The following is a 16,021-nucleotide window of genomic DNA, read 5'->3' as shown; positions in this document are numbered from 1 at the left end:
ACCAAGACCAGGAGACATAGCAGCTCCACCTAATATGTAGAAACAAACACAGGGAGGCAGCCAAAATGAGGAGACAAAGAAACATCTACCAAATAAAAGAACAGAACAAAGCTCCAGAAAAGAACTAAACAAAGTGGAGACAAGCAATTTACCAGACACAGCATTAAAAAAACTGGTTATAAGGATGCTCAATGATCTCAGTGAGAACTTCAACAAAGAGATAGGAAACATAAAAATGGAGATAGAAAACATAAAGAACTAGTTAGAAATGAAGAGTACAATAACTGAAATAAAATATATATTGGAAAGCATCAACAGTAGATTAGATGAAGCAGAGGACCGAATAGATGATTTGGAAGACAAGGTAGCAGAAAATACCCAATCAAAACAGCAAAAAGAAAAAAAAATTAAATGAGGATAGTTTAAGGGGCCTCTGGGACAACATCAAGTGTAACAACATTCATATCACAGGGATACCAGAAAGAGAAGAGAAAAAGCAAGAAATTGAGAACCTATTTGAAGAAATAATGACAGAAAACTTTCCTAACCTGGCAAAGGAAACAGACATATAAGCCCTGAAAGCACAGAGAATCCCCAGAAAGATGAACCCAAACAGGCCCACACCAAGACACATCATAACTAAAATGCCAAAGGTTAAAGACAAAGAGAGAATCTGAGAAGCAGCAAGAGAAAAGCAGTTAGTTACCTACAAGGAAGCTCTCATAAGACTGTCAGCTGATTTCTCAACAGAAACTTTGCAGGCAAGAAGGGATAAACAGGTAATATGCAAAGTGATAAAAAAAAAAGGTCCTACAACTAACATTAACCAGAAAACCTATGATTTAGAATCCAAGGACAGATAATGAGCTTCCCAGATAAGACAAGGCTAAAGGAGTTCATCACCATCAAACCAGTATTACAAGAAATGTTAAAGGAACTTCTAGAAGAAGAAGAGGAAGAAGGGGAAGGAGGAGGAGGAGGAGGAGGAAGAGGAGAAGGAGAAGAGGAAGAAGAAGATCAAAAATATAAATAATAAAATGACAATAACTACATATCTGTCAACAATTACTTTAAATGTAAGTGGATTAAATGCTTCAATCAAATTACAGGGTGGATGAATGGAAAAGAAAACAATGCCCTTACATATGCTGCCTATAAGAGAATCACTTCAGATCAAAAGATACACACAGACTGAAAGTAAAGGGATGGAAAAAGACATTTCATGCAAATGGAAATGGAAAAAAACAAACAAACCTAGGATAGCAATACTTACACCAGACAAAATAGATTTACAAGAGACAAAGAAGTACCCAGTAATTCCACTTTGGAGAATTTATCTGAAGAAATCCAAAATAGTAATTCTAAAAGACATATGCTCATTGCAGCATTATTTACAATAGCCAAAATATGGAAGCACCCTGTGTTCATCAATAGATGAATGGATAAAGAAGAAGTGGTACATATATACAATGGAATATTACTCAGCTACAAGAAAGACTGAAACTGAAATCTTGCCATCTGCAACAACATGGATAGACCTAGAGGCCATTGTGCTGAGTAGAGTTAAGTCAGACATAGAAAGACAAATGCTATATGATCTCACTTATATGTGGAATATAAAGAAAAACAAACAAACAAACAAAAACAGGAACAAACTTACAGATACACAGAACATTTCGATGGCTGCCAGCTGGGAGGGGTGTTGGGAGGATGGGTGTTGGGGGGCTGGGTGAAAAAGGGGAAAGGACTGAGAAGTACAAACTGGTAGTTACAAAATAGTCATGGGGCTGTAAAGTTATAGCATAAGGAAATAGTTGATAATATTGTAATAACTATGTATGGTGTCAGATGGGTACTGGATTTATTTGGGTGATTACTTCATAAGTTATATAAGGGTCTAATCACTATGTTGTACAGCAGAAACTAATATAATATTGTACATCAACTGTAATTGAAAAATAAAACATTATTAAGAAAAAGAAGCAATAGAAAACTCAGGATGACAGTTACAACTATTTTGGGAGAAGGCAGAAACCACAGGTTGATTCAAAATTATTTGTAATGTTCTAGACCTTACATGCTGCATTGGATTCACAGGTTTTCAGTTAGTAGTTATACTTCACAAAATACATATGTTTTGCATGTATTCTGCTGTATTTTCAAATGTTACATAATAAAAAGTTATAAAAGATAAAGGGCAAGACTGAGAGTACTTAAAGAGCAAATGGATGGGTGATGTCAAGTATGAAATGAGAAGGTAGTTTCAAAAGGTCCCTGATGCTGTATGAGGTCTGACAATTAAGTTTTCAAACTCATCTGAGAAAAAGTGCTACATACCTCACTGCTGAATATCACTATGGTCACCTTCGAAATACTCCCCTTGGGAAGCTATGCATTGATGCCAGCACTTAGTCCACCCTTCAAAGCAATTTTGGAACTCTTTCTGGAATGGCCATCAGAGCTCTCATCATATTACCCTAGATGTCCTGAATGTCATCAAAATGTCTTCCTTTCAATATTTCCTTTATCTTTGGGTAAAGAAAGAAGTCATTGGGGGCCAGATCAAGTGAGTACGGAGGGTGTTCCAACACAGTTATTTGTTTACTGGCTAAAAACTCCCTCACAGACAGTGCCACGTGAGCTGGTGCGTTGTCGTGATGCAAGAGCCATGAATTGTTGGTGAAAAGTTCAGGTTGTTTTCGTCTAACTTTTTCATGCAGCCTTTCCAGCACTTCCAAATAGTAAACTTGGTTAACTGTTTGTCCAGTTGGTACAAATTCATAATGAATAATCGCTCTGATATCAAAAAATATTAGCAACATTGATGAAACAAGTTCATGACCTTAATTGTCACACCTCTTAGTGTTGAAATTTAGAAAGTAATGATTTTTATTTTTGGCAAAGGGATCAATCTTTACAAAATATAAACCTCAAGAAATTAATTTCCTAATCTACAAATACACGGTAGTTATTGCTGTTTCTATGCATGCATGTTATCTGAAATCTAACATAACTTTTTTTAAGATTATAGTTGATGTTCACCATGTAGAAATTTTATTCCTTCAGCCTTCAAAACATGTTCATATATTAGGCATAATTGATAGTGTTACAAATGACATCTTCTAAAATCTGAAATGAGAGATCTAGAGTTTTCTTTTTTTTTAATATAACTGTCTTTATTTCACGTTCACTTCTTTTTTTTTTAATTTCTTGGGGTGACGATTGTTAGTAAAATTACATAGATTTCAGGTGTACAATTCTGTATTACATCATCTATAAATCCCATTGTGTGTTCACCACTCAGACTCAGTTCAACTTCCATCACCATATATTAGATCCCCCTTAACCTCATCGCCCACCCCCCACACCCATTAACCTCTGGTAACCACTAAACTATTGTCTGTGTCTATGAGTTTCTGTTTCTCATTTGCTTGTCTTCTTCTTTTGTTGTTTTTGGTTTATATACCACATATCAGTGAAATCACATGGTTCTCTGCTTTTTCTCTGTGACTTATTCTCTCAGCATTACACTCTCAAGATCCATCCATGTTGTCACAAATATTCCGATACCATCTTTTCTTACTGCGAATAGTATTCCATTGTGTATATATACCACAACTTCTTTATCCATTCATCTATCGAAGGACATTTTGGTTGTTTCCATGTCTTGGCCACCGTAAACAAAGCTGCAATGCACATTGGAGCACACGTGTCTTTATGTGTAAATGTTTTCAGATTTTTTGGGTAGATACCCAGGAGAGGAATTCCTGGGTCATATGGCAATTCTATTAGTAATTTTTGAGGAATCTCCACACTGCCTTCCATAGCAGCTGCACCAGCCTGCATTCCCACCAACATACTATGAAAGTACCTTTTTCTCCACAGCCTCTCCAACACTTGTTACTATTTGTCTTGTTGATGATAGCCATTCTGACTGGGGTGAGGTGATATCTCATTGTGGTTTTGATTTGCATTTCTCTGATGATTAGTGATGTTGAGCATTTTTCATATGTCTATTTGCCATTTGTATGTCCTCTTTGGAGAAATGTCTCTTCAAGTCCTCTGCCCATTTTTCAATTGGGTTGTTTGTTTTTTGTTGTTGAGTTGCATGAGTTCCTTGTATATTCTGGATACTAGCCCTTATCGGAGGCACTGTTTGCAAAAATCTTCTCCCATTCAGTTGGTGGCCTCTTTATTTTGTCAATGGTTTCTTTTGCTGTGCAGAAGCTTTTAAGTTTCATATAGTCCCATTCGTTTATTTTAGCTTTTACTTCCATTGCCTTTGGAGTCAAGTTCATAAAATGCTCTTTGAACCCAAGGTCCATAAGTTTAGTACCTATGTTTTCTTCTATGCAGTTTATTGTGTCAGGTCTTATGCTTAAGTCTTTGATCCATTTTGAATTAACTTTGGTACATGGTGACAAATAGCAGTCCAGTTTCATTCTTTTGCACGTGGCTATCCAATTCTCCCAGCACCATTTATTGAAGAGGCTGTCTTTCCTCCATTGTATGTTTTTAGCTTCTTTGTCAAAAATTATCTGTCCATATTTATGTGGTTTTATTTCTGGGTTCTCAATTCTATTCCATTGGTCTATGTGTCTGTTTTTCTGCCAATACCATGCTGTTTTCATTATTGTAGCCCCGTGGTACAAGCCAAAGTCAGGAAGTGAGATACGTCCATTATTGTTCTCTTTTCTTAAGATTGCTTTGGCTATTCGTGGTCTTTTGTGGTTCCAAACAAATCTGATGGTTTTTTGTTCTATTTCTTTAAAATATGCCAGTGGCATTTTGATGGGGATTGCATTAAATCTCTATATTGCTTTGAGTAATATGGACATTTCAATTATGTTGATTCTTCCAATCCATGAGCACAGAATATCTTTCCATTTCTTTGTGTCTTCTTCATTTCTTTCAAAAATATCTTACAGTTTTCAGCATATAGGACTTTCACATCGTTGGTTAAGTTTATTCCTAGGTATTTTATTCTTTTTGCTGCAACTGCAAAAGGAATTGTTTTTTGTATTTCTTTTTCTGAGATTTCATTGTTAGTGTATAGGAAAGCAATGGACTTTTGTACGTTGATTTTGTAGCCAGCAACTTTACTGTATTCGTTGATTGTTTCTAATAGCTTTTTGGTGGAGTCTTTAGGGTTTTCTATATATAGCATCATGTCATCTGCAAAGAGTGATAATTTAACTTCTTCATTCCCAATTTGGATGCCTTTTATTTCTTTCTCTTGCCTGATTGCTCTGGCAAGGACTTAAAACACTATGTTGAAAAGCAGAGGTGATAGGGGACAGCCCTGTCGTGTTCCTGAACGTAGAGCAAAGGGCTTCAGTTTTTCTCCATTAATTATGAGATTAGCAGAGGGCTTGTCATATATGGCCTTTATTATGTTAAGGTATTTTCCTTCTATACCCATTTTATTAAGTGTTTCCATCATAAATGGATGTTGTATCTTGTCAAATGCTTTTTCTGCATCAATTGATATAATCATATGATTTTTGTCCTTTATTTTGTTTATGTGATGTATCACATTGATGGATTTGTGGATGTTGAACCATCCTTGTGCCCCGGGGATGAACCCCACTTGGTCGTGATGAATAATCTTTTTAATGCATTGTTGTATTCGATTTGCTAGAATTTTATTTAGGATTTTTGCATCGGTATTCATCAGAGATATTGGTCTGTAGTTTTCTTTTTTTGTGCTGTCCTTACCAGGTTTTGGTATCAGGGTAATGTTGGCCTCATAAAATGAGTTAGGGAGTACTGTCTCTTCTTTCCTTTTTGGAAGAGTTTGAGCAGAATTGGTATTAGATCCTCTTTGAAGGTTTGGTAGAATTCACTAGTGAAGCCACCTGGTCCCGGACTTTTGCTTTTGGGAAGGGTTTGGATGACTGATTCAATTTTGTTACCGGTGATCGGTCTGTTTAGATTTTCCAGTTCTTCATGGTTCAGCCTAGCAAGGCTATATGTTAATTAAAACTTGTCCATTTCTTCTAGGTTATTGAATTTGATGGAATACAGTCCTTTGTATTATTCTTGGAAGATCCTTTGTATTTCTGTGGTGTCTGTGATAACTTTTCCCTTTTTTATTTCTGATTTTGTTAATTAAAGCCTTCTCTCTTTTTATCTTAGTGAGTCTAGCCAAGGGTTTGTCAATTTTGTTAATCTTTTCAAAGAACCAGCTCTTTGTCACATTAATTTTTTCTATTGTCTTTTTGTTCTCTATTTCATTTAGTTCTGCTCTAATTTTTGTTATTTCCTTTCTTCTGCTGACCTTGGGTTTTACTTGTTCTTCTTTTTCTAGTTCTTTAAGGTGTAACATGAGGTTATTTATTTGGGAGTTTTCTTGTTTCTTGAGATAGGCCTGTAATGAGATAAATTTCCCTCTTAAAACTGCTTTCGCTGCATCCCAAAAATTTTGGTAGGATGTATTTTCATTGTCATTTGTTTCTATGTATCTTTTGATCTCTCCTCTAATTTCTTCTTTGACCCAGTCCTTCTTTAAAAGTATGTTGTTTAATCTCCATGTATTTGTGTTTTTTCCTGCTTTCTTTTTGCAGTTGATATCCAATTTCAAAGCCTTGTGATCAGAGAATATGCTTGGTATGATTTCAATCTTCTTAAATTTGTTGAGACTGATTTTATGTCCCAATATATGGTCTATCCTTGAGAATGTTCCATGTACACTAGAAAAGAATGTATAGTCTGATGTTTTAGGATGAAGTGCTCTATAAATGTCAATTATGTCCATTTCATCTAATGTGTCATTTAGGGCTACTATTTCGTTATTTATTTTCTGTTTGGATGATCTATCCATAGCTGTCAATGATGTATTTAAGTCCCCTAGTATAATTGTGTTTTGGTCAATTTCTCCCTTTAGTTCTGTTAGTAGTTGCTTGGTGTATTTTGGTGCTCCCTGATTGGGGGCATAAATATTGATGACTGTTATGTCTTCTTGTTGTACAGTTCCCTTCACATTATGAAATGTCCATCTTTGTCTCTTGTTATCTTTTTCACCTTGAAGTCTGTTTCATGTGATATCAATATGGCTACACCTGATTTTCTCTGGGTACCATTTGCTTGGAGTGTCAATTTCCACCCTTTCACTTTGAGTCTATGCTTGTCCTTGTAGCTGAGATGTGTCTCTTGGAGACAGCATATGGTTGGGTTTAGTTTTTTGATCCAATCTGCTACTCTGTGCCTTTTTATTGGTGAGTTCAGTCCATTTACATTTAGGGTGATTATTGATATGTGAGGATTTCCTGTCATTCTATCTTTAGTTTTCTGGTAAGGCTGTGTCTCCATTGTTTCTTTGCCTTTTTGTTGTTGTCTATTATTTCTGTGTGGTGGTATTCTATGATGTTTCCCTCTGTTTCTTCTTTTATTGCAGTATATATTTCAGTTCTGGATTTTTTTGAATGGTTACCCTTAAGTTTATGTAAAAGAAAGTTTGATATTTAGAGTATTCCATTTTCTTCAGCATGCTTACTTTCTCCATTCCCATATTCCGGTTCAGGCCTTTACTCTCCCCTTTTGAGTTTTGGTTGCCACAAATTGTCCCTGTTCATGGTGGTCGAATAGCCTCCTTTAGTATTTCTTGTAGTGCAGGTCGTGTATTAGAAAATTCCCTAGCCTCTGTATGTCTGGAAAGATCTTTATTCCTCCTTCATATCTAAAGGATATCTTTGCTGGATATATTATTCTTGGCTCATGATTTCTCTCTTTCAATAGTTTGAATATTTGGTTCCACTCCCCCTCCTGGCTTGTAGAGTTTCTGCTGAAAAATCTGATGATAATCTAATGGGCTTTCCTTTGTAAGTTACCGTCTTCTTTTCCCTGGCTGCCTTGAGGATTCTTTCTTTGTCGTTGATTTTAGACAGCTTCAATACAATGTGCCTTGGAGAAGGCCTGTTGGGATTGAGGTAACTAGGTGTTCTATTTGCTTCTTGGATTCGAGGGTCCAGTTCTGTCCACAAGTTTGGGAAGTTCTCATCGACAATTTGTTTGAATATATTCTCTGTTCCCTTCTCTCTTTCTTCTCCTTCTGGTATGCCCATTATTCTTATATTGCTCTTTCTGATGGAGTCAGAAAGTTCTTGTAGAGTTCTTTCATTTCTTTTAAGTCTCAAGTCTCTTTCTTCTTCCATCTGTGTCATTTCCAGGTTTCTATCTTCGATGTCACTGATTCTTTCCTCCATCTGGTCAACTCTACTACCTAAGCTGGTTATTTCATTCTTAATTTCTTCTATTGAGTTCTTAATCTCCAGAAATTCTATTTGGTTCTTTTTTAAAATTTCAATCTCTTTCGTAAAATGCTCATGCTGTTCTTTAATTGAGTTTCTGAGTTCATTTAACTGCCTATCTGTGTTTACTTGTATCTCGTTGAGTTTTTTCAGAACTGCAATCTTGAATTCTCTGTCATTTAAGTCACATATTTCTGTATCTTTAAGTGCCTTTTCTGGAGATTTTCACTTTCTTTCTGAGCTATCTTGTTGCCTTGGTTATTCATGGCGATTACTGGTTTACTATTTCTCTTCCTAGACATCTACAGGAGTGGCTTCTGCAACAGGTTGATAGGAAGCGGTCTTTCTTTTGTTTTCCAGTACTTGTTGGTAGAATGTTGTATTTTTTCTCCGACTGCAGCTTATTTTTCTTCCCCCACATGGTAGTGCTATGTTTTCTCTGCACTATTCCAGCTTCTCACACAATGGGGGGATTCCCTGGGTGACGGGATTCTCCTCTGTTAATAGTTCGTCTAGGTCACAGTGCGCAGTGTCCTGGTGGGTATGCTGAGAGGTTTTGATGCTCCAAAGCTCTTCCAGCTCCAGATTCAGAGCCCGTATGTTTCAGCAGTTCTGTTTATTCCTGCAGGGATCCGCCCAGATAGGTGGGACCAGGAGCGGGGTGAGTTGTGAGAGGTGGCCCAGAGAAATGGCAGCGACCACCACCACAGCCGGTCCTGCTTCCACAGCTCCCTCCCCTATGACGGAACTAGTTGGGCTGAGAATTTGTGTCCTGGGTCCACAGTTCTCAGAACAGCCAATATTCTGTTTTTTTGATCAGACACTGCTACTGTTCCGCTTCTAGCACCGGGCAGGTGGGTGCAGGGTGAGCTCTGGGAGGGTAGGGAGGGGGCGGGTAATCTCAGTGCCTAAGGCTTCCGTTCTCTGCTCGGTAGTGAGGGCTTAAACCACCGTTTTCAGCCTTCTTCCCTCAGTCTTTTCTCCGAGGTGTCTGCCATGAGCGTTGGGTTCAGCCGTGTTATATGCTGCCCCCTCAGCCCTGTGGGCCATAAGCGGAGCCCTAGCTGTCCGAGTTCTTCCCTGTCCCGCAGCTGCGGTAGTTCCAGGAAGCAGCGAGCTCGAGCTCGGAGCACTGAGCTAGGTCTGCGTCCTGCGCCCGCGCGGCTCCGTCTCCATGCTTCTCCCTTCCCTCCTCCCAGCTCGTGCGAATCTCCCACCTGTAGGTCATTTCGGTAGTGGGCCTCTTTGTCTTGGCTGTCTGCTGTGCAGGGAGTCCTTTGTGGAGTTATTGTTTGATTCGTTGTAAATTCCAGGGGAGCTTTACAGAGGCTCATCTCACGCTGCCATTTTTTGCCGAGTTTTCATTTTTAATCAGACCATTTACAATTATCAGGACTACTCCTACTATCCTACTGATCCACACAGCACAAGAATATGGAAGCCCATTTCTGCTGCCAAACCCCAAACTAATATTTCCATGGAAACTAGGTAGAAAAGCAGAAGAACACAGCAGTGCTCCTTAAAATTCTCGCTGGTGCAGACTGCTTTTACCTTTAGGTACAAGGTACATGCAATGTCTGTCAAACTTCAGTTAATTTCTATAAGTAAAACAGAGACTACAAGTACTAAAGGCTGAGGAGAAAAAAATTGATGTTGCAATCTGATTAACTCAACATAGCAAAGAGGAAAATCAGTGGATGCTTACTTGTATTCCAGGAGGACCTGGATATCCTGCATTACCCTTTGGTCCTGGCAGTGATGACATAATTATACTGCCTGGTTCTCCCTGAAAGAAACCATCAATGGAAGTTATAAGTAACAGTTATGACACAAGAAAACTGGAAAGAACACAAAAAATGATCTGAAAATTCAATTTGTCACATTAATGTCCTGGAAGATTAGGCGAACTCAATAATTAACATGAATAAATTTACCTTTTAAAGGGAAATGAGGAAGTGGCCAGAGTACACTGATGTATAGTCGATTTACTAAGAGCCTGTGGTACTTTCAGTTACTAATTCATTAAAAAAACATTTATTAAATATTAATATTGTGCAAGAATTGTGTTAGACTACAGGAACTCAGTGGTGAAGAAGACAAACAAGGCGACTGTTTTCATGGCCCTAACAATATACTGGGGAAATGTAGACCATAACATGTAAACAAATAAGATGACAAAATGCTCTGTTAAGTGCTGTAAAAAACCCAACATGGTACATGATAAAGAAATAGTGGAGGACTAAAAAGAAATGATAATTATGTGATGTGACAGAGGTGCTAATTATTGTTATAATAGGAATTTTATTATAATGTATAAAAGCAACGAATTAACATGTTGTATATCTTAAGTTCACACAATGTTATATGTCAAATATATTTCAATTAAAAATAAATAGTGGAGGAAATTAATATAGTGTGAGTAGTCACAGAAGGGCAATCTGCGAAGGTAACATTCAGGCTGAGATCTAAAGGATAAAAAGGAGTCAGCCAGGTGAAGATGGGGAAAGAGTGTTAAGTAATGTAAACAGCATGTACAAAGGACCCAAAGAGGGAAGTGTGTGGCACATTCAAATAACTGAATGCAGAGTGGTGTGATCAGTGAGCCAAGGGAAAAGTGGTTTAAAAGATAAAGCTGGAAATGTAGGTAGGGACCAGAACATGCAGGTCTTACAGGTCATGGAAAAGAATGTGGACTCTACCTTAGATGCAGTGGGAAGCCTTTGAAGGTTTATTAGAAGGAAGATAAAATTATTGATTTATATTTAAAAAAATTAAAGTTTACTGGGGTGACAATTGTTAGTAAAGTTACATAGATTTCAGGTGTATTTACATTTTTAAAAGATCACTGTTGGCTGTTTTGTGGAGACTCAATCAGGCTGGAGGTCAGGGGGTATAGCAAAAAAAAGGGGGGGAGACTCATTAAGGAGCTATTAAAATAGTCCAGATGAGATATGGTTAGGGAGGTGGCAGTGGAAATGGAGACAAGTGGATGAATTTATTATTGGCAAAATTAACAGTATTTAGTGATAGAATGAAATGAGGAGGTCTGTGAAGTTGTAGAAAATGTCAACACTAACTCTCAGGCTTTTGGCTCATGTAATAGTGTACATAATATACGGTGATACAAATTTTGAGACAGGGATTCCAGAGGGAGGAACAGGTTTATTTTGGGGTCTGGGTTAACTTTGAACATATTAATTTGAGTGTCTGGGAGATATTTGAGTGGAGATGTTAAAGAGGCATCTAGGTGAGAAGAAAAGTCTGTTTTAGAGATATAAATGTAGGTATTCAGTAACTAAATAGTTATCAATACTATGAGCATTCATAGTGTTGCTAGGCATAGAAGAGAAGAAAGAGTCAGGACTGAGTCTTAATACCTGGTGGATAGAATAGAATGAACTTGCATAGAAGACTGTAGTATGACCAGAGATGCAGAAGAAAAATCAGGGAAGGGTAGTGTCACAGAATACAGCGAAAAAGTATTTCTGGAGTGAGTATGTGGTCAACTGTATCAAAATGTAATGAGAACTGAAAGTATCAGATAATAAATTAAAATCTGATATACACATTTGCAAGTATATCAACATGTAGGAGGTACTTAAAGCCACAGGAACAAAGGAAACTACTTAAGGAGAGCTTCTTAAGTGTGCACCTGCACAACTTCTAGAAGCATCCATTTTAAGACAGAAGTCAGAGACATTATCTGATTAAAGTTTCAGGGTTTCCAAATATTTTATTCAAAATGTTTACCTTCGCAGAATGAGATGCTTACCTTCATACCTGGAATCCCAGGAGGTCCCTATTATTAAAAATAAAAGATATTTATATATATATATATATACACACACACATATACATATACATACACACACAAGTAAAAGGATGCAATGCTTTCCAAATACAGTCTAAATTGAATAGACTACTATAGGGTTATTCTGAGTACAATGCATCCTAGGATACATAGAGATGACATATTATATAATATAGAATCCTTGTGTTTACACAGACAGCTATACTACCAACTTCGTTTTTTAAAAATCCTTTTCTAGTTTACTACTTTAAAATGTACTACTTTGTTCCACATGACATTAAGCTCACTTTCTACATTTCTGCTTCTGTCAATTTCCTGTGTTCATTATAATCCCAAATTTTATAACTTACTGGAGGACCTTGTAAACCAGGAAAACCGGGACTGCCTGGAAATCCACGTTCTCCCTAGAAGGAGTTAAAAATAAAGAGCATGGAGGAACAAGAAACAAAGCATAACTATACCAACAAACAATGACTTATTGAAAATACTTTTGTAAAAGCCATTTTAAAACATGCTAGCTTGCCAAAAATTCATCAGCCTTCACTTTCCAATTACTTCAATGTCAACTACCCATGTCAAGTCAACCTTTAAGATACTTTTATCCCTACTTATCAATCCCAATCAGAAATAAAGAAAAAAATCTTCTATAGTCATTTTCTTCTGACAAATCCATTTTGAGACAATCATACCACAGATTCCTGGCCATAATCACATTTAATAGTTAATGATTTGTCCCAATTTCCTGCCCATGTATTATATGGATTCTTATTTTAACTGCCCTATTGCATTTTTCTTTCACGGTAAACTATTTGAAATTATTTTTGTAAAGAGGAAAAGATGATAAGAAAGAATGGTATTAATATCCCCAAGAGGGCAATAATAGAAATAGTTCTAGCAATTGCAGGTCATTATGTTTTCGAGTCACCCAATTTTTCTCACTCACTATTGTAAAGTACTAATATGGACATTTGGTTTAGAAAAACAAAACTAAAATTGCTGTAGAATAACCCCAATGCAACTTCCTTTGAAATACCTATATGCCACAGTAATCTTAGAAACCTCCTTGTCAGAGGCTTAAAAGAGTACAATTATTACAGCTGAGTTATCTCTCCAACAATTTTTATACATGGAAAAGGTAGTCCCAGAGAGAAAGGAAGTAGCCTTTACATCAAGTTTAGAAGACAGAAAACAAAAGAACCCATATATTCTGGCTCCATCTCTGGGGTTCATTCTATTAGTTACATGTAAGAGATATAAGAAACCATTTACTCCGAAAGTATACATAATAAATCCATTTTTAAAAATTTGTTGTTCATATAGTTAGAGGCCTCAATCACAAGCTAATTATGAAACCTACTAAGGTGCTGCTTTACAAAAAGAAGGAAAAAATCCCTTCAATCATATAGCATAGTGTACTCATTATACATACATTTGGTTTACAAATTAAAAACTTTAGCTAGTGGTCTGTTGCCCAAGGCATGCTGGCAAAAAACAAATAACCGGAATAGGCACAAGAATGTAGCCCACTTTAACATGTAATTTGCCATGCAGATGAACTCCACATTGGTCCTATCCCTGTAAGGTTGCCCCAGCTGAAATAAAGAATACAAGTAAGCCTCACAAGTTCAAAATAAAAAGATGATAATGATGATTGACAAGGGTCACACTGAACTGGAGAAATATTGGAGATAAAAACAATTTTACTGCCTTCAAGTATGTACTACAATAATTGTCACAAAATATGGCCTCCACAATGAAAATATTTTATTCAAGTTATTTTAAATGACCTAATATAAATACATGCCCTAATATAAAATCCAACACATGCCATTAGTTAGAAAGATCTAGGGTATTTTGTGAATAGTTTCACAGAATATTATGTGCAACATGAAAAATACCACAGAATATACAGAAAATGAGAACATATTACATTAACCTATAGAAAAATGAGAAAAGTGAGGGAGTAAGAACAGAGGCTATAATATATAAGCTTTCAAAATAGCAAATTTTCCTCATTTTTTTCTTGTTATCACTTTATATTAAACGCAGACAGTTGACCCAAAACAAGAAAACTGGGTCAGGAAAAAATGTTTATCATGTTGAATGTTTTATTTTTCTTTTCAAATTGTTAAATTCATAATTTGCACTGATGGAGAAAATTCATGTTTCATACTAATAGTTTATAGTAAAAATTGATGTGTTGTGTCACACACAGATTTTTGGGATTTTTCTTAATGAAGTTATTAAGGCAAAAAATTAAAAATATTAAATATCTGAAAACTTAAATCATAGTTTTAAAAAAGTAAAGCTAATGAATGACATTTCCAAGTATTAATTTTAACAACTGATATAATATTTGAAACATATATATCCTAATTCCTTTTTAATTCTCATCCTACTCTACACTAAAGTCAGAAAAAAAATTGGTAATCTTCAACCCAACGCAATATCCCAGCTAATACACATACTTAAAGCATTACTGATGTTTCAATATATTGCAAAAGTTAACTCAGAACACACTGTATGTATGTCCTAGACATGCAGCTACTATATCTCTTCTTCAACATTCTTCATATTGATTTATTTAGATTTTTAAATATATTATTATCAAGTATATTGCCTAAGATTAAGTGGAAGAAATCTCACCTTGGTTCCATTGCATCCGGGGATACCTTGAGGTCCTGGGGCCCCATCATGGCCTGGCATTCCCTTTGAAAAGTGATATAGCATATATATAATATTTCTTAGATTACTTTTTAAGGTTTTTTAAAATAAGAAGTCAACTCCTACTTACAGGAAGTCCTGGTGTCCCTGGGAATCCAGGAAGTCCAGGAGGACCCTATAAAAAGAAATAAATTCCTTGAACCAAATAACAATTAGGAAAAATAAAATAATATCCTACCTAGGGGAATTATGAAAATTACATTAAGAATAGCAATGGACAAAATGTGCCTCATTGATTATTACCACTCGCTGTTCTTTTAAATATTATAGAAAATCTCGTATACATGTTAAAAGTCTCTTATAGAAGGAACTTCAATTTAAGAGCATTTTCTTCATTGTACTTACTAAGAGCAGGAAAATTAGTGGATGAAATGTCTTTCCTAAAAGATACAGTGGATCTCCCAGGTTTGTGATAATATTAAATTCAGCAGGGGATCGGTAAGCGGCAAACATATCTGCACCTGAGAACATCAATGTGATCATCCCCAAAATTCTTCAATCAAATTTCCTTCTCAGGATCAGCAAAAATACAAATTTGATAATATTTTCTGTAGGTGAGACTATGGGAAAAAGGTACTCTCATGCACTGACTGCTATTGGAATTCAAAAATCATGGAGAGAAATTTGGAAATATCTAGCAAAATTACACATGTATTTACCCTTTAAAGTAACTCATTTTTAAGAATCTATCCCAAAATTACATTAGAAATTATGAAATAAAATATGAAATTCAAAGTTATTGACTGAAACATTATTATAGCTAAAGTTTAGAAAATGACCATGTAAAAATAGTTATAGCTAAAGATTAGAAACAATAGCAACATGCCTAAATAAATTATGGTACAGCTACATAATGTAAAACCATAGAGCGGCTAAAAAGAATGAGGAAAATCTCTGGACTTTGAAATATGTAGTGGCCTCCAGGATATAATGTTAAGTAAAAGAAACAAAGTATAAGTAGTGTATATACCATGCTAACATTTTATAAGAGGAGTAGTAACACTAAACAATGAAGAGATAAACAAAAAAAATAAAAAATGATTACCTCTATGGGGAAGGAGGAGACAGAATGGGGAGATGGCAAGGATGGATAGGAAATATCTCGGACTATACCTGTTCTTACATAACAACGTAAACGTTTTCAATAATTAAAAAATTAAAAAGAGGTAAAAAGGAAATCATTCAAAATAGAAAACAAACTGGAACCGATGAACATAATGTATTTTAAGTTACTGAC

General features: G+C 35.9%; 1 protein-coding gene across 5 annotated transcripts in view; it reads right to left on the bottom strand.

The window, feature by feature from the left end:
• COL4A5 (collagen type IV alpha 5 chain) overlaps nt 1-16,021 on the bottom strand; it is a 373,394-nt gene that overhangs the window by 206,787 nt on the left and 150,586 nt on the right. For all 5 annotated transcript variants that reach the window (XM_074323261.1, XM_074323263.1, XM_074323262.1 and 2 more), the window contains 5 exons: nt 14,855-14,899; nt 14,707-14,769; nt 12,411-12,464; nt 12,022-12,048; nt 9,955-10,035 (listed from right to left, as the gene is read on the bottom strand). In XM_074323261.1, coding sequence (XP_074179362.1) covers nt 9,955-10,035; nt 12,022-12,048; nt 12,411-12,464; nt 14,707-14,769; nt 14,855-14,899 — 270 coding nt within the window. The remainder of the gene's footprint in view (nt 1-9,954; nt 10,036-12,021; nt 12,049-12,410; nt 12,465-14,706; nt 14,770-14,854; nt 14,900-16,021) is intronic.

The sequence above is a fragment of the Rhinolophus sinicus genome, chromosome X (assembly GCF_036562045.2).
Source record: "Rhinolophus sinicus isolate RSC01 chromosome X, ASM3656204v1, whole genome shotgun sequence".
NCBI classification, from domain to species: domain Eukaryota; kingdom Metazoa; phylum Chordata; class Mammalia; order Chiroptera; family Rhinolophidae; genus Rhinolophus; species Rhinolophus sinicus.
Note: the sequence above shows the minus strand (reverse complement) of the source record. Positions and strands in the feature narration are given on the sequence as shown.